General features: G+C 42.3%; 1 protein-coding gene across 1 annotated transcript in view; it reads left to right on the top strand.

Moving 5' to 3' along the window:
• The window catches only part of ANKRD13C (ankyrin repeat domain 13C), a 28,095-nt gene extending 9,939 nt beyond the window's left edge, over nucleotides 1–18,156 (top strand). Inside the window, exons 3-13 of the mRNA XM_030494097.1 lie at nucleotides 1,765–1,869; nucleotides 2,856–2,941; nucleotides 4,191–4,236; nucleotides 5,277–5,343; nucleotides 6,799–6,943; nucleotides 7,829–7,960; nucleotides 8,703–8,864; nucleotides 9,614–9,693; nucleotides 11,802–11,900; nucleotides 12,722–12,822; nucleotides 13,943–18,156. Coding sequence (XP_030349957.1) covers nucleotides 1,765–1,869; nucleotides 2,856–2,941; nucleotides 4,191–4,236; nucleotides 5,277–5,343; nucleotides 6,799–6,943; nucleotides 7,829–7,960; nucleotides 8,703–8,864; nucleotides 9,614–9,693; nucleotides 11,802–11,900; nucleotides 12,722–12,822; nucleotides 13,943–14,073 — 1,154 coding nt within the window. The 3' untranslated portion in view covers nucleotides 14,074–18,156. The remainder of the gene's footprint in view (nucleotides 1–1,764; nucleotides 1,870–2,855; nucleotides 2,942–4,190; nucleotides 4,237–5,276; nucleotides 5,344–6,798; nucleotides 6,944–7,828; nucleotides 7,961–8,702; nucleotides 8,865–9,613; nucleotides 9,694–11,801; nucleotides 11,901–12,721; nucleotides 12,823–13,942) is intronic.
• Nucleotides 18,157–18,400: the final 244 nt, after the last annotated feature.

The raw sequence follows: 18,400 nt of genomic DNA, 5'->3' as shown, positions 1-18,400 counted from the left end.
CCTCTTGGCGTCTTTCCCTGTAGTCAGTCATTCTGTGGGTAAAGCCCTAAATCCCTGAGGATGCTTGTGGCGAGCCTCTGTCTAGCTTGCCTAGAGCAGGGCTGTTTGTGTACAGCATCCAGCACAATTCCTGCTTTTACTGTTTTAGCTTCAAATCCTGCATAGTCGTTGATCACCAAGAACCCCAGGTCCTTTCCTGCCTCATTGGTCTGTCTCATATTGAGGGTCAGTTTTGTGTCTTCCTGGGGTGATGCATGTAGACTGTTGAGCTGTGTGTAGCAGTGTTATAGCCAGTGTTTTCTGAAGTGCAGGGTGAATTTACATCCTGTTTATTTAACTGCAGCGTAATCTGGCTGGTAAGTGCAGGCTTATTTGCCTGCTCACTGTGCAGTGCTGTTGCATTTGGCACTATAGTTAAGCAACCATAAAGATACATCTCTGTGCTGACAAAGTAGTCAGGGCTTTTGTTTATTTACCACAGAAGATAGTATATTCACCAGTGAGGTATCTCTTCCTTCCCAGACACTTGGTGACTCGTAACTGTTGCATCTGGAATGACCGGTATGGTTTCCTGTAACACCTGTAGCAGGAGAATAATCCAGGAAGTTCCTCTATCCATCATGCCTGCCCATCCTATTCATAACGAGACATTTCTTCAGCCTGCAGCTCCAGCTTGTACTGCTCTGTCATTTGCAGATGGGTCAGGTTGATTTTAATGAGATGTGGTGAGGAAACTTTCTGTAGTTGGAAACTGAAGAACGGTTTCGTATGAAAACAGCTTATTCAAAACATGGAAACACCAAAAGCGTTCTTTACTCCCTAATTTTAAGGACTGTTTGTCATTCCACCGTCACCTCTTACCCGTAGACAGAGAAGGGGATGCAGGTTGAGCTGTGACTCCGTTAGGAACGTGTGTGGCTTTGATGAGATGTAGAAGTTGCCTTGTCAGCACAGCATGTGCAATGCTGAGTGTCAGGGATAGCACTGCTGCACACTGTTACTGGTGCTGCTGGTGAGAAATGGAGCACGTCGCAAGTGTGCCTCTCCATTGATGGAGCACTGTGAGCTGTGGGCTCCAGATATCCACGTTGTCAGTCCCACAGTACCTGTTACTTGTTGTACAGCCGGTTGTGCACATGCTCTCAGGCTTTCCTAGGCCAGTGAGCTTGTTTGCTCACTTCAGGTGCCACAGGATGTCACAGCACATAGTCATGTGTTACCCATACACACACAGTTCTGAAGGCTTACCTAAAGTCTACATCTCCATGCAGATTTCTAGCAAACCAGCTTACTATTGACCTTTGGGTGAAGGGGGTTGAGATGGAGAGAAAGGGAAAGAATGTGCACAGCTTCCATGCATGGAAGACTGTGAAGTGTGTCTTGGTGCATGGATTTGTGCATTAAGTAGAGCTGATGTAATATTTTACAAGTATTTTTTACGTAGTTGTGTGTCTGTGTACACATGCAGAAATCAGCTTTATTAAAAGCAAAATACAAGAAGCAGAAGGGATGTTTCTTCAGTGGTTGTGTAATTGGTGGTTAATCACTTATTATGTTTTTAGTGCCAGTGTTTATCAGGGAAGTGCTATAAATACATAAATGGGTTTTGTTTGTCTACAGTTTGGCTCAGGATCCAGATATGTATTTTGATAAACTGTTTAATATATTGAATATCTACTACTTTTGCTTTTTTTTTCTTTATTATGAATTATATTGCTACATCCTTGATGTTTACTGCAAATAATGATTACTGTTTTGTTACAGAATGTGCCCACTTGCTATTAGCCCATAATGCTCCAGTAAAGGTGAAAAATGCTCAGGGATGGAGCCCTCTTGCAGAAGCCATCAGCTATGGAGACAGACAAATGAGTAAGAGCCTCTGCTTCCCTATTAATCAGAAATTAAGGCCTCATTCAGAACAGGAAAACAGGTTTTCTAGCTATGCTTCTTTAATAATATGCCTGGTTTAGTTCTCTGGAGAGTTTATCTTAATCTTTGCGCTATCTAAATACGATATGACAAGCTCTACACATGTCCATTTCCTTGATAAGAAAGAAATTGCATTAGGATACATAATGCTAAGGAGAGTTAAGATTTTGCTTGAAGTGATTGTAAAAGCTATAAAGTAGCATTCTGTATTTAAAATTGGAGTTACAAGGTCAGAATGGATTTTAGCTGTATGGGATCATCTAATTGGAACTGCTCCGTGTGATCATATGTATCAGTTATATAAAGATACATATTAGATATAGATACATCAATTGGCAATGGGATATTGCTTTCATGTTGCATCTCAACAGGCCAGTGGGCAAATACAGTGATTACTTACTTCAGATATGAAGTAGTAAAGAGAAAATTATTTTACTGCTACTCACTAGTGGATGTTCATAGTATTTTGTATTTCCATGTCCCATAGCAGAAAACTCATATCTATTACTGTATTAATGCACTAGTTTGTAATATACTAGCAACATTCTGCATGTCAGCTCCTCACTACTAAAGAAGTTCCTCAGTGGGAGTAGATCTCATGCAATCTATAGGCTCGTGCTCAGTAATACACATGTACCACATCTTTACTAACACACGTGTCAAAGACCTGTTCAAGGTCTTCAGTGACCTTCTCACTCTTGACATGATTGTATCCTTTATATTGGAAGTAATTATTAAGGCTTTTCTTCCTGTTGTAATCAGAGAAGGCTGTGTATAATTACTATAACTTGATGTTGATTTCTCCAAAGTCTGATGAAATGTTACCTTTACATTGTTTTTTCTTAATATGTCAAATTATGACACCAACTTGTAATAAACCAACAAATAAATAGAACAGATTTACCTGGTAGTTAATTTCTGTTTAGTTTCAGCACTCCTGAGGAAGCTCAAGCAGCAGTCCAGGGAAAGTGTTGAAGAAAAGCGACCTCGATTATTAAAAGCCCTGAAAGAGGTAAGTTCAAGGCAGTTGTGCTGACTAAACCAGATCATAGAATCATAGAATGGTTTGGTTTGGATTGGAAGGGACCTTAAAGCTCATGCAGTTCCAACCCTCTGCCATGGGCAGGGACACCTTCTGCTAGGGCAGGTTGCTGAAAGCCGCCTCAGTTTCTAGGAATTCCAATAAAAGGTTTGTGTAAGGCAGACCTGCTGGTCTTTGCAATCTAAAAGTTAAAGACTGTGTTCTTAATGTGTACTTATTTCATTAGATTTTTAAGGCTTTCTCAAATCTTTTGGTGGGTGAATAATACCACCAAGAAATATGGAGAGGGACTTTTACAGGTGTTTATTTCCCTTTAGGTGGGGTGAGCTGCTCCTGCCTAGTCAAGTGGTAAAATATGAATGGGTTTGTAGAAACCCAGCTATTTATCTTACGTTAATGAACCCATGCATCTTAAAAGTTGAGTGGAACTGCATCCATGATACACTCTATGAATATGCTCTGCCAGTTTCCTGTATTTTTTATTGATCCATGAAAAAAACCAAACCTGCTGTGTGTCTAGGAGTGAAAAGCTTTCAGTTTTTGAGTAAGGCTGCGTCTGCTTTCTGCCTGTGGTCACACAAACAGCTCTGCCATTCCTTATTCCTGCTGGAGCAAGGCCTGGTCTAGAGTTGTGTGGAGTGGTAGTATGTGGCTACCTCAGTGTACTAGCAACATTTGCTGATTTTAATCAAGTCACCCCTTACTTTGCTTTTGCTTTGCATACAGTTTAAAGGAGTTGGCTGGCAGGTGTTTATGGAGGTAGAGTTTTTATGTAATGAATTAAGCATGTTTCCAGAAGGCAGATTGAGATTTGTGTATGTGAATACTCCTACCTAAAACTTGGCTCATTAATTTAAGCCAGAACGTATAATTCCATGGGGTTTGATGTGATCAATCAAAGCGAGCAGAGCTCCATAGATCTTTTTCTAAGCATGTATTTACAATAAACCTTTTACAATCCATGGCTTAATAGCTGTGTAAATTATTATTTTAAAAATGATTGAAAATGCGTGGTTCAAATGAGTTGTGTAATTTTGTCGTTATTGATTCTACTCTAGTTAAAGCTTCAGAAATGTTTAAGTTCAATATAAATTCAAATACTAACATTAGAGAAAGTTTTCTTTGTCAGCAAAGCCCAACTTCTGCCTGCCTGTCAGCAGATTTTACACTTGTCATTTAGCCTGAAAAGCTTCTTAATATGTTGTTCTTTTCATCTCAGCTAGGTGACTTCTATCTAGAGCTTCACTGGGATTTTCAAAGTTGGGGTAAGCAACTGCCTATTCCCTTTACAGGGAGATAATGTAATCAGTCTTCAGCACACTTGTTCTCTCAAGCTGAAATTATCAATTGGTTTGCATGTTGGAAAGTGCTCAAGACCTAAGTTACAAAGAAAGGAAGACAGCTTTTTTGCTGAGCTATTTTTCCTTATTTGTATTTTTGCTTATTCATTTTTGGAGCCGAATCCTGTTCTGTAATCCAGTGACACAGTGTGCGGGGGAACAAGCTGCTGTTTACTTTAAGAAATGGATTATTAGAAAAGCAAAATATTAAAATGTCTCTATCTGGTCAATTTGTGTCACTACAGAGCAGTGGTTTGAACAATTTAATTGAGTAACTGGACTTGAGGCATTTCATTTCCTGAATTTAGCCTGAACTCTGAATGTACTCTAATGTCAGTTAAGTGGAGCTATGTGGTGGGTTCTTCAAACCTGAACTTCACCTTAATGCTTCTTTTATGTGACTTTATAACCTTCCACCTCCTCTCATTTGAGTAGTAAAATAGAAATAAATGAGCAAAAATGTAAGGAGAGCTGCAGTCTCATGTGTCCATCTCGTAATTCTGTATGGCCTCTCGGTTCCACCGGTGCTTTCGTGTTTGCTTGGTGTTTTAAGCTTAGTGCATTGGATTTTCTTTTCTGCTTGTGGGTGTTCTGCTCCAGTGGCAGCTGGGCTTTCAGTTGGCACAATATATTAAGTAAACTGTCAAATCCTAGAATTAAAATTTCAAACTGCTAGAAGAGGAGTTATTAGGATTTATAAATGATCTAGCTGTGCCTGAGGACACTTGAAATTATTTCCTGATGCTGAAAGTAGCCTGTACAATTACAAATCAGTTTTACAGTTATTGAATAGAAGTAACCCAGGTATTAGTCAGTTGTATCTGTATTGAGATTATGGTGGAAAATGGGTGTGATATATTTGTATTAAAATGAAAAGAGAGACTCAAACTGATGCATAGTTTTAATAGAAATATGTTGCAGAGGAACCTCAATGTCCTGATTGTGTTCTCTCTCCCTGCCTTCAGTGCCTTTACTTTCCCGAATTCTGCCTTCTGATGCATGTAAAATACACAAACAAGGTATAAATATCAGGTAAGTCTCATTTTACAGTGTGTGCTATCTAAGCCATATATGTCTGTGTGCTAGTGAAAACACTGAATTCCAGTGTGGTCTGAAAGAAGTCCCTGAGGAGCGTGCAGACGTTGGTGAAACAGCCTGTGTGTGCACATTGGTGGTTAGAGCCAGGAAGTGCAAACCACTGCAGACTGTCTCTTTTTTTCCTCTGTTGATCTGAGTTTAACTTTAGCTCCTGAGTCACTTGAAACCAAAAAGAAAAGCGGTTGAGCTGTATAAAGCTTGATCTACTGGACATGACAATGATGAGTTGAAAAATAGGAATTTGATTTTTTTTAACACAATTTCGAAGAAATGAGCTTCCAGCATTTTGTGGAGAAATGTTGCTGCTCCTGTCTCTGTTAGTAAGAAAAGGTGGTATCATTTCTCTTTTCAAAACACTTAATGTGACGGATTCACAAAGTCCGTGTTGTGTTTCCAGGAGTTGTCCACACTCAGCTCTTCAACTGGTTTAGTTTGGGTGTTTGGGTTCAAATGTCTTTTCTGTCTTTTTCTTTAGGTTCCAAAATTTAAAATAAACAAAAAACCAATAATATGATTCAGAAGATTAAATCTGTAGAAAACCTTGTTCTGTTAAAGCTGTTAGCACAGGTGTGGGAACTGATTTTTTTAGGTCAGATTTGAGTCTGAGCCCATTTTTTCTCCTTCTCGTTTCTGTGTGCTTTGCTTTTACAAGACTGGCACTGGGCGGAAATAGCTGCAGATTCATTCTTGAAATCAGAGGTGGATATATGATGACTATTAAGCAATCACCCCTTAGAGCTGAAGTGGTCACTAAATTCAGGATCTTCAGCTGTCTTTGTTAAAGAAGTAAATGTTCTAGCAATAATGGATATGAACTGCTAGAGAGGTTCTTGTCCTTGGCTCCATCTTCTAGTTATTCAGGTCAGCAGAAGCATTTCTTTTGTGTTGGTGAGGGGGAAGAATAGAAATAGTAAAATAAGTCATATAATAAAAAATCAGCCTGGTTCTTTGTCCTCTTTGTAATTTGGGTCATTCCGGATGTTGTTACTCACATCAGTGCTTGCTGCTTGCAGAACAGGATGCTGATCACATGGAGTAGTTGTATTTCTCTGTGTGTAGCACGTACTGGCTGCATAAATTCTGTCACTTCCTCATGCTGGCAGTTTGGGAATAAAGTTTTCTGAAGAAGATGTTTACCTTTTCCTCTGAAGTTGGCATAATAATAGTTTGGAATGCATTTATAAATGTAGAGATGTGATAATGTGAAACTTATTAATTGTTAATAGCAATTCAATTTCTGCATCCAGGCTTCACATATAAAATGTTCTATTAAAACTTAGGCCTTGGTGTGTTTGGTTGTGATTACAAAAATCAAAATGCTTCTGCTTTAAAACTGAATTTATGAGTGTATTTGAGTGTTTATGGGTTACTGTTGGTGTATTTTCACAGGCTGGACACAACTCTCATAGACTTTACCGACATGAAGTGCCAACGAGGGGATTTGAGCTTCATTTTTAATGGTGATGCCGCACCCTCTGAATCTTTTGTAGTTTTAGACAATGAACAAAAAGTTTACCAGCGAATACATCATGAGGTAAAGACCCGTGTGAATGTATGGTTTGAAATACCTCAAGCTTTTATTTCATACCAGAAGTCTTATTAAACAAAATGCGCCTCTCAAAAAGACCCCGACAAGCTCCAAGGAAGTGCAAACCAAAGAATTGATTGTTCAGTTGTTAGAAGTTCAGCTCTATAGGTGACAGGAAAGTCTGCTGTGATAAACAGGGCTTTTGAATGCAAACTTTGAAATGAGGAAAAAGCTGGAATGTGAATCTTTTGGAAAAATCTGTTATCATTCTGAGTAGGCAAATCTTTTCTAAGTTATGATGTGTGCTACTTTTAATCTTTTCACTGGGCTCCTCACCATCTTCAGGTGGGTTTTCAAACTTGCTTGCCACTGCTTGGCATCCATTCAGTCACCCTGTGGCCACTTTAGTTGTTAGCAGCACAAGGATATGACTCCTTGGACCCCTTGTATTTAGTTTACAGCTTTACCCAGCACTCGCTTATGTATATGGATCATTGCATGTGGAAAGAGGCTGCTGAGCTTCTGGATAAATCAGTTGCATGCTTTATTTCATAGAATCCCAGACTGGTTTGTGTTGGAAAGGACCTTAAAGCTCCTCCAGCTCCAACCCCTGCTACAGGCAGGGACACCTTCCACTAGAGCAGGTTGCTCCAAGCCCCTGTGTCCAACCTGGCCTTGAACACTGCCATTAATATTTAAGGTTAAACTATTGGTAACCATTTGGCCTATAAAAGAGTTTGGAAGTTCAGGGAACGCTAGTTCTGGGACAAGTTCCAAAGGAAAAGGTTTATTGATTTAACTTCTAACTTCTTTTCTTCTATAAAAAATACATTAACAAAGAATAATCATCATTATTAAGTTCTGTTCAGTATTTGGGAATTTTTCTTCTAGGAATCTGAGATGGAAACAGAAGAGGAGGTTGACATTTTGATGAGCAGTGATATTTACTCAGCAACATTATCAACCAAATCCATCACCTTCACGCGTGCCCAAACGGGATGGCTGTTTCGAGAAGACAAGACAGTAAGCAGAAAGAAAACTTCACAGACTGCATTACTGGAGACAAACTAGTGCAGACAGCCTTAGGATGAAAATTACTTCACTGTAGGAGTATGTGGCTTCTGCAAATTCATTCCAGGGTGTGCAGTGAGGAGTCTGTGCTCTCCTGTGTCAGAGAAGCGTAGGAAGATGAGAGTGTTGTGGGTAGCTTCCTTTGCGTGTTCCTTCTGTGTTATCCGTCTGAGGTCTAAGTTCTCAGCTGTGAAGAAATTGAAATGGCCACTGTGGTAGCTTCTTTGAGTAGGAAATTATTATCTTGTGACTATGAAGGAATTTGGTTTCATCTGGATATGTTCCGGTAGTGCCATTCCTCACAGGTTTTCATCTGAACTAGTGTTGCAGAACTTTCTTCCTTTTGAATACCAAATCCATATTCTACACCTGTAAATTATCCTTCAACACAACTTGCTGGTGAAGGGGATTTCACTCAGTTTTTCCTTGGCCACTCAAATTCTTAAGCAATCCTTTCTGTCTTAAAGTTGCCATTGGTACAAAATACCTGCTCACGATGGAGTTCTTGTGTGTGTGCTGTCCAAACCCTACGGGGATTGTCCACTGACAGCTCAAGTGCTTGGTCGTGTGAATTACAGCATTTCAGTCCTGAAGTTATCTTGTTGTACTGAAATGCAATCATTTGGATATACAAGAATTTAAATTGTTTTATTTTATCTCTCTGAGTCACTGATGTCCAATTCCTTTCCTGCAGGAAAGAGTAGGAAACTTTTTGGCAGATTTCTACTTGGTTAATGGACTTGTATTAGAATCAAGGAAAAGAAGAGAACATCTCAGCGAGGAGGATATTCTTCGAAATAAAGCTATCATGGAGAGCCTGAGTAAAGGTGGCAACCTAATGGAGCAAAATTTTGAGGTATAATCAAATAATTCTTCACAGTATGTGAATTTGTGCATAGGAGAGTAATCCTTCACACCAGTCATTTGGCAGAATCTATAGATAATGGTTTTATTCTGTTTTGATTGACTTAATTTATAATAATAAATATGATCTACAAGTATAATCATGGTGATACATTAATGAATTATGCTGATTAGTGCACACATTCAGCAATTTCTGTGATTATATTGGCTATTTCAGTCTTAATTTGGCTCTTAGTAAAAAATGATGTTTTTGGCTATGGCAGATCACTTTAACTTCTTTTAGACCAAACGTTTATGGTTCAGAATGCCTTTCCGCTTTGCTTTCAATCATGTTTTTCTTTAGCTTCATTAAAATGGAGCTAAGCCTATTATTATCACCATGAAATCAAGAGCTATTCAGAACGAGCCAGACGTCATCTGGGAATGCGCATTTTAAAAATGATCTATTTATTTCTGTGTTAACTTGTGCTTTGTTACTTGTCGTTGAACTTGAATGAACTGATTAGCTGATGTATTAAAGCAGCCAACAACTACATAAAATACAGTTTGAGGCCAAATACCTAAATGGAGACTATGAAAGCGAGAGCAGGAGATAGAAAAGCCCAGTGAAGTATCAGCCACAGAGTGGATAGATAGATTGCTGTTCTATGTAGAGTGGAAGTACAGTTGTATCTTCTAAGATGCAAAATTCTAAGAGCATGTAAGGAAAGATAAAGAGTTAAGACCTGTTTTTCTGCACAGCCTGTCAGACGGCAGTCCCTTACTCCACCATCACCCAATACAATTACATGGGAAGAGTACATATCTGCTGAAAATGGAAAGTGAGTATTACTGCTTTCTCGGCACTAACTTCCATAGACACTATTAGAGTATTGGGTTGGGGTTGTGGGGTTTTGGGTTGGTTTTTCATTATCTATATTTTATTTATATTATGTATTTATATTCTATTTATATTATGCCGCTGGGTTGGGGCAGTCCTGAGCACAAACACAGAAGGGGAGAGAATGGGTTGAGAGCAGCTCTCAGCCCTTGGGGCTGTTGGGTGAGGAGAAGCTCCCCATGACCCGGTTTCAGTGTGTGCTTGAGCCCAGAACCCCCCTGTGTGCTGGGCTGCACCCCCAGAGTGTGAGCAGCAGGTCAGGGAGGGGATCCTGCCCTCTGCTGCATGAAGGGGAGACCTTAGGGCAGCTCCAGTGCCTAAAGGAGCTCCAGGAAACCTGGAGAGGGGCTTTGGACAAGGGCCTGTAGGGACAGGCCAAGGGGAATGGCTTTAAGCTGCCAGAGGGGAGACTGAGATGAGCTCTGAGGCAGAAGCTCTTCCCTGTGAGGGTGCTGAGGCGCTGGCACAGGGTGCCCAGAGAAGCTGTGGCTGCCCCATCCCTGGCAGTGTTCAAGGCCAGGTTGGACACAGGGGCTTGGAGCAACCTGCTCTAGTGGAAGGTGTCCCTGCCCGTGGCAGGAGGTTGGAACTGGAGGAGCTTTAAGGTCCCTTCCAACACAACCCAGGCTGGGATTCTCTGATTTTCTAGTTTGTGGGTGCTTTTAGTTCATAGTTTCCTGGGGACACTGGAACATGGGTTTGATGTCTCAAGTGTTTAACATTTTTCAATAGGTTGGCTGGGAACCTGATACTTGTGTGCGTAAACAGTTTTATTGCATCAGCTGGTGATACCGATACTGTCTGTGCATCTACCTGCTAGCCATAGCTTGAAATGTAAACATTTTAAAAAGATGCACATCTAAGCTGGCTTTTTAAGGAAGATTTTCTGACAAATTCTTTGCTGTAACTCATTTTTCTTGTGATAGTAATAAATAATCCAATTCACCATGTTTAAAATAATTACTTATGGTTTAATCAAACTAGTAGCAGCAGCAATGTACAAAAATACACACTTAGGGAATACAAGGACATACAGATCTCCTAGTACTGGTTAGATCTTTGCAAGATGCTCTCTTCTAGTGGTGTAACTCAGTAGTGAACAGCTATAATTGAAATTAATTTACAGTAGCCTCATTTTTAGAAGATGCAAAGAGTTATTTTCCAGGAGTGCAGCCTTGAATGCAGAAGGACCAAAAACTGTCCTGAGTGTATCACAGAAGTAGCAGTGATAAAAGTCCTTTCTCCACAGATACTAGAGTAACCCCTACTCAGATGTTATCAGGGAATATGATACTAAGTACAGGCTTACTAAAAAGGCACATGTATCTATCTGTTGTGGGTTTTGGGAGTTTGAACTAATTTAATTTTTAATATACTTAATGGAATGAGTATTCAAGCAGAATAAATAGATTATGCTTGAACAGCTCTTGCTACCGGAGCAGAAATATGTATGTAAGATTTTGTTGTGTTCAATAATCTGATTAACTGAAGGGAGTTTAATGGGAAGTCTGGTTTCTAGCTACTATAAAGCCAAAGAGGAAAAGCTTGGTTCCGTTGTTTGTTACCTGTCCTGTAGCAGTCCTGTGTTTTCCAGTATTGCCTTGCAGTGATCGTACAGTAACTTTTCTTTCTCTGAGATTGTGTTACGTTTTAGGCTGAAAGCAAATTAACCTTTTTCTACTTCAGCCTGATACGTTGTTCACATACAGCCTGCTTGAATTCACATCTGAAATCAGCTCTATGTATTTCTGGGTAGCTTCCATGTCTTTCTGTAGTGCTTATTAATGTAATGTCCATGAGGACTTGTTTGAGGATTTTTAAGTCATTCCCCTCACTGCTTTTGTCTTGTCTCCTGCTTTAGCAGAGCTCATAGTAACCGGAATTAAGGTGGTTACTGACTCTTCTTTGCTATGCCCAGCTTTTAAAGTACTTGCTTTATCGAAGAGATTCTTTACTGATGTTTTCAAACCTGAGTTTGTTGTCTTTCATTTAAACCCAAGGTTTCATCGAGAGGAAAACTGACTTTGTCTTTCTCCCCTCCCCTTACAGAGCTCCTCATCTGGGTAGAGAGCTGGTCTGCAAAGAAAGCAAGAAAACCTTTAAAGCCACGATAGCTATGAGCCAGGAATTTCCCTTAGGAATTGAATCGTAAGTCAGATAAGTGGCTGTGAATGTTATTAATATGTAGGAAATGTTTTAACGTGTTTATGAACTGCAAAATTCTTCATATCTTCAGATAGGAAAATTGGACAGCTTCAAACCTGTGACTGAAGACATGCTGTTAAGCAAATACATGGCTAAATTAGAGACCTCAGTGCTGGGGTGCCTGTTATTAGAAGAGCCAGGCGCTTATCTTGCTCACCAAACCAGAGGGGTTTGACCAGGTTTATCATGTATCTGTAGGAGCGAGTCCAGAGGAGGCCAGGGAGATGCTGAGAGAGCTGGGCTGGTTCAGCCTGGAGGAGAGAAGGCTCCTGAAGGGGAGACCTTAGAGCAGCTCCAGTGCCTGAAGGGGCTCCAGGAAACCTGGAGAGGGGCTTTGGACAAGGGCCTGGAGGGACAGGCCAAGGGGAATGGCTTTAACCTGCCAGAGGGGAGATTGAGATGAGCTCTGAGGCAGAAGCTCTTCCCTGTGAGGGTGCTGAGGCGCTGGCATAGGGTGCCCAGAGAAGCTGTGGCTGCCCCATCCCTGGCAGTGTTCAAGGCCAGGTTGGACACAGGGGCTTGGAGCAATCTGCTCTAGTGGAAGGTGTCCCTGCCCGTGGCAGGGGTTGGAACTGGAGGAGCTTTACGCTCCCTTCCAACCCAGGCTGTTCTGTGATTAACTTGTCATAATACTGATGTGCCTGCTTCTACAGAATTCTAGAACGTTTTTGCCTGTGACAAGTTGTAGCACAAAGTTATGCCCTCTTCTCTAGAGGGAAAGCTGTGAAACAAGAATTTGTAATGAAATGTGTTTTTCTTTTCAGATTGTTGAATGTTTTAGAAGTAATTGCACCCTTCAAGCACTTTAACAAACTTAGGGAATTTGTTCAAATGAAGCTTCCACCAGGCTTTCCTGTAAAATTAGGTAAGATAACTACAGCAGTTCTTGTGGCTGTGTATTTCCAAAATGGGTGTGCTTGCTTATGCAATATGTTCAAAACTTCAGCTGAGTTTTGGAAAAGAACTCTCTTACCTAAGGAGTGTGTTGCTGTAGACTTCAGGAGGAAGAGTTAAGTTTTTGGAAGTAACATTAGGTAGGAAATGTGCAGCTGAAAGGTGAATATAGTCATAGTCAGGAAGAAAGCTTGGTTATTTACATTTTCCTTATGCTTGCTGTAAGACTGACGCAGATGTACTGAATTGTCCTTGCATGAAAGGCTGAACTGAGTCATGAGGTAAGTATTTTGTAGCATTTTTGTGTTTCTTTTTCCTCAAGGATTACTGGTGATACATTTTTCACTTAGAAAAATAGAGAAAACTATTACACTTCTAACCAATGGAAATGCATGAAGCAGTTTATTCATGGTATAGATTATCACAGCATAGACTGCCAAAAAGTAGTAAGTGTAACACCTTTCTAAGTGTGACAGGATTTCTGTCATCCCAGCAAGCAGTTTAAGCTCGACAAGTCTGAACAGACTCTTCTGCCTCCTGTCCCATTTGCACAGCCTGTTTATTGAGGATTGAATTTTTGCTGAGCTCAGAAGGTTAGTTCCTGGGCAGGTTTTATTGAGGATAACTCGTAAGTGTTCAAGCTCAATCCAAATTGGAAAAGGATGATATTTTAAAGCAAACATGGAAAAGGTTCATCTTCTCATGTGCATTTGCTCAAGGGAAGCCTACCCGTGGCAAGGTTATTTTGTCTTGGAGGCCAATATCCTCTATTTTAACAGATGAATCTGTATGTTCACAGCACCTTGGCTTCCATGTCATCAGTCTGCATCAGGAAAGGAAAATCACTGGATTTATATTATTAAGAGTTTTTGGAAGGGTGTGTTGGGTTGGGTATTGTTTCTGTGTTCAGGGTATCTAAGTATATTCTGAAGTAACTTTCTTTAAAGTCCCTCCTTTAAGAGCTTTGAACACCCAACAAGCTTCTGTGTCTCTACCAAGTCTGAAGTTACAAATCCCTGAGTAACAGTAGGTGCTTATTGGCAAGGTTGTATTTCTTTGCCCTTCATTGTACCGTTTTGCTTCCTGTCCAGATATTCCTGTATTTCCCACCATCACAGCCACTGTGACTTTTCAGGAGTTCCGTTACGATGAATTTGATGAATCCATCTTCACTATTCCTGATGACTACAAGGAGGACCCCAGCCGTTTCCCTGATCTCTAACTAAACTGGAAGGTGAATGGGGAATACCAATACCAGCGTATCACAGTGAAAGCAAATGGCTGCAAAAAGAGCCCACAGATAGAGCTAGAAAAAGTGGGTCGTGAAGGAAGGGATAAACTTAATAATCCAGAAGAAAAGGGAACATGTATCAAATGACTGATGTACTGTACTCACTATAATGGGCGTCTAATGTAGTTCCTGATTTCCAGCAAGTCTCCTGATGTGTCGTTCACCCTTGTCTCCACGCAGGTCTGCAGCGTGGTGGTGCCACCCCGATGGCCCTGGGGACACTCAGCAGCTGTGAGGACTATCATTTGTTTTTAAATTTTTTACATTTCTTGGTGATACAAGAAGCACTCTCGGACCATTAGCATACAAGCTGACATGTCTTAGCTGGATAGTAGCCCTGTACATCATCCCACCGTGCTTACGATTGACCATATTGTATTCTTTCAAGCTTTGTTTTCATGGATTGTAAACTACGTATCACAATGTATAGTTCAGTAATCTGAATGTTAGCTGAACGTATATTAGAAGGAATGCTTTTTCTATAGAGGAATGAACCAAATGGTAACCATTAAACAGTTGGGTTTTCACACTGCAATACACTTCAGAGATAGCATTTGCTCTGCAGGGAATAAGGTACCTCCTCTAGCACCTTAGTGCGGTCCATTGTGGTGCTATCCATGTCTCTGAACCCTTCGTTTCTTCCTTGTGTTGGCTTCACGCTCAACTTCTCTTCATCACGCTGGCTTGGACATCCCTGCTGTGCCCATGACGCTGTGTTGATGAACGTGCTCGGGGGGGTTGTTAGCTACAGATCGTCACTTCTTCCTTCTCTTTTCACATCCACATAGGAGACTTGCTCCATAATGGTTGAGGTCATCTTGTGTCTGTGTTCAGCAGCCACTCAGAACCATGGGATGCATAGAAAGAGTTACTAGAACAGTACACTCGAGCGTTAAACCTTCATACAAGAGGTTGTTTCTCTTGAAGTTAGTTTAATTGTAGTGCACATTGAATAGGGCTCACGTTGGAAGACTTGATTTGCAGGTTTAATTTCCTTCCTCTTGATATTTTGTAGGTAGGTGCTTCAGTACTCTGGCTTCTTGAGCTTATTCTCATTCCAAGTGGTTCCAGTCTCCTAATTTGACAATAATCCAGCTTTTTTCGGTTTGTTAGAAAGAACTCGTGCAAAAGGCTAATGGTGCTATTTGTTTGTATTGAGAAATTTAGATTAAAGTGCTGTGGTGTAATTGTACAAAACTGTAAATATTTCCAAGATTATATTCTTTGTGCACTGTAGTTAAAACTTTTTTCTGGAAATCACTAGAGTCAAGTATCAAACTTTATAACAAAGAGTTCCATCCATGCTTAGTAGAGGTACCCAACCTAACTAACCATGCAGGTGATGAGTGGAGGTGGCTTATTGCAGGGCAATAGGAGCTGGCTTGTGAGGCACATCGGCAGGACAGGGAAATACCCATCCCAAGCAGATGTTCCTTCAAAGCTTGTGGCCTCCATCTGTGTAGAACCCAAAGAGGCAGCTCTAGGGAAGCGCAGGATCCGCCTTAGCTGGAGTCCCAGGGAATCGCTGTCAGCAAAGTACAGATGAACTGAGAATGGGAATGGAGGTTGAGCCTCTTCCAGCGTCACTAGAAACCTGCAGGTTGGACGGGTGAGTAACGCTGTGACCGATGCACTGGAGTTGTAGTTCAAAATCAGTTGGAAAACGGGGAAAAAAAGCAAAGGGAGATGCAGAACTGTAGTAACTCCTGATGTACTGTGCCAGTAGCAGATGTTGGACATTCAGTGGGAATGATGGAACTTGTTCTTCCAAGTAATTATGAATTCCTGAGGTGTTCCACATCTGTGCTGTGACCCAATGCCCACCGTGTGCTCCTGCTGGGCTCAGCATTGCTCCTCGCGGGGAGGGAGCTGTCCCGTCCCTCCCTGTGAGGGCTCAGGGGCAGGGGGGCTGCAGGCCGGGTTCTGCGGGTGCCCCTTGCAGGGTGGAAGGTTCTGTTGTGCTGAGGTAACACCAGTGGGAGCAGGCACAGGAGCTGCTTGGCAATGGCAGCAGCAGGAGGTTTCTCCATGAGGTGAATGTCAGAAATCCTTTTTCCCAGTGTTGCAGGGGAGGAACCAGGCATTTGTTACTTTGGTTATTCCAAATGGCCTTCCAGAGCTCGCTGGCAGAGGAAGGAGCGTTCGTAGCTGGGGCTGTTCGGGTGATGCAGTGACTGCCGTGGCCTGGATTCTAGATTCTAGAATAAGAAAGAACAAAGCTCTTTGTGCAGTCCTCTCAGAGGAGGGTTCCGTGTGTCTCCCTTTGCCTCGGGAACACCCCGTGGCCTCAGGTGGAGAAGGAGGTGGTGTCTGACCCGAAGCCCACTGCAGTGTGTGGAAATGGGTTCTGTGCTTTCCACAGCCTCTGGCTGCAGGTTTGTGGGTTTTTAACCTTCCTGATCTCACCAACAACAACTTTGATACATTTTAAGATTTGCAGAAACTTTTTATAATGGATTGCTCTGTTGAGGCTCGCTCTGGTGTGGAGTGTCAGCAGGGAGCGGACACAGACCTGGGTGACTGTAGCCTTTAGGTTATTACAGTGCACATCCCCTGCTGCTGCTTTTCTTCCTGCTGCATCAATGTGACTCCAACCACATTGTCCTCCCAGCTCAGTGCCTGCTCTCGGGCCCTGTGACACCCCATGAAGTGAGCCTCGGGCAGCTGCTTCTCGGTACCTTTCCTCCCGATTCAGGTGATGTTTTGTGTCTGAAGCATTCCCAGTGCTGAGCTCGGCACCGTCGGGCGCAGGGACGCTCGGGGCACGGTGGCCGGGGCTGTTGGCCCATTTCTCCGCTCGGATCTGTTTTGCTTGCAGGGGTTTGTGCTGTTGGACACTGTGTATTGTCAGTGTGGATGTGTCTGCATGCCAGCGCCATGGATGGGTGAGGAGTGTGGAGAGAGCCCCAGTCCGCAGCTGTGCTGTGGGCACCGCTTCCCCCACCTCATCCTGTCTCCTGCTGGGATATCCTCTGGAATTGTATTTCCTTGGGCAGGATTGGTCTGGCAGAACCTCATTTGTGGTTTTCCCCTTTTCCTTAAGCCCACACTGGGTGTTGAGGGAAGGTTTGGTTCCTTGTAGAGTGGATGTCTCTTGTCTCATCACCGCCCAACAAGGAGCCTGTCAGCTTTAACCTGTTTATTTGGCTTGTGCAGGGTTTAGGGACTCTTTGCAACCGGATACCTGGAAAGGGAGAAGGACCTGGGTGATTAAAACCACCTTTGTGGACGCGCTGGCCGAGGTGTCCGGTGCCATCCAGCCTAACACGAGGGGAGGAGAAGGGAACTCACCCAGCTGAGGTGCAGGGTGGCACTGGTGGGGTGCGAGGGGAGGCTGACACGGTGCCGAGTGATGGCTCTGGAGACAGAAACCTCCAACCAGGGCTGGTGGGGAACCCCGCTGAGTCCAAGCAGCTGCTCTGATCTCACCACTTCCCTGCTGGCTGCGAGGTTGTTCTAGCAGCAGATACTAAAAACCAGCCATTCATTTTGCTAAACTGAAATAAGAAATTACAGCAAAAGAATCCTGAGGGTTGTCTCTCAACCAAACTGTTTTCCTGGTCTTCCAAACTTGTGCTTTAATTGGTGGCAAAGGGAATGTGTTTTCTTTTTCCTTCCAAGGAGCTGCTGTTCCAGTCACTGTACTCACTTTACTCTTGGTTTATGTGTGTTGAAATGATTTGTTACAAACCCTCTGGATAGATCTGTGCTGGAATCCTGCCGTGTTGAGCTGATATTCCAAGCGAGTGTCTGGGTTTTTTAAATGTCTTTGTTCTTGGTTTGTAGTTCATCGAGGAGAACTGCGTTATTTAACCTGTATTAACAAACCTCCTGTAATGCTGCAGTTTCATGTTTCTTTTCCTTACAATTTGTAACGATCATGGAAACAAATGTCACTTTTTTTGCATTTTACCAGTTGTCCGGGTCCATGTTTTTAACTTTCCTTCACTAATAGTAACTTTTGGTTGTATCATTTGTTAGAATAAAGACCAAAATACGCTGTTTGATTCTGAACCTGTCCCACGTGTGAGCATCGAGGTTTGCCTCTCCTGGCGCGGTACCGCTGGGATCCCTGCAGGGTCCATGTGCCCCCGGGCTGACGGGACAGGGGGCCCCGCTCCGGCTGCAAGGGCATTGCATTGGTCACCTCTTAAATAAACCCTACATTTTCATTACAGACTGTCCTTTCCCCTCTGGTGGCAGTGGCAGAAGGAGGTGGATGGTGGCTTCTGGCACTTGCTGGGAGCTGTGGAGTCAG

This window comes from Strigops habroptila, chromosome 8 (assembly GCF_004027225.2).
Source record: "Strigops habroptila isolate Jane chromosome 8, bStrHab1.2.pri, whole genome shotgun sequence".
NCBI lineage: Eukaryota > Metazoa > Chordata > Aves > Psittaciformes > Psittacidae > Strigops > Strigops habroptila.
Note: the sequence above shows the minus strand (reverse complement) of the source record. Positions and strands in the feature narration are given on the sequence as shown.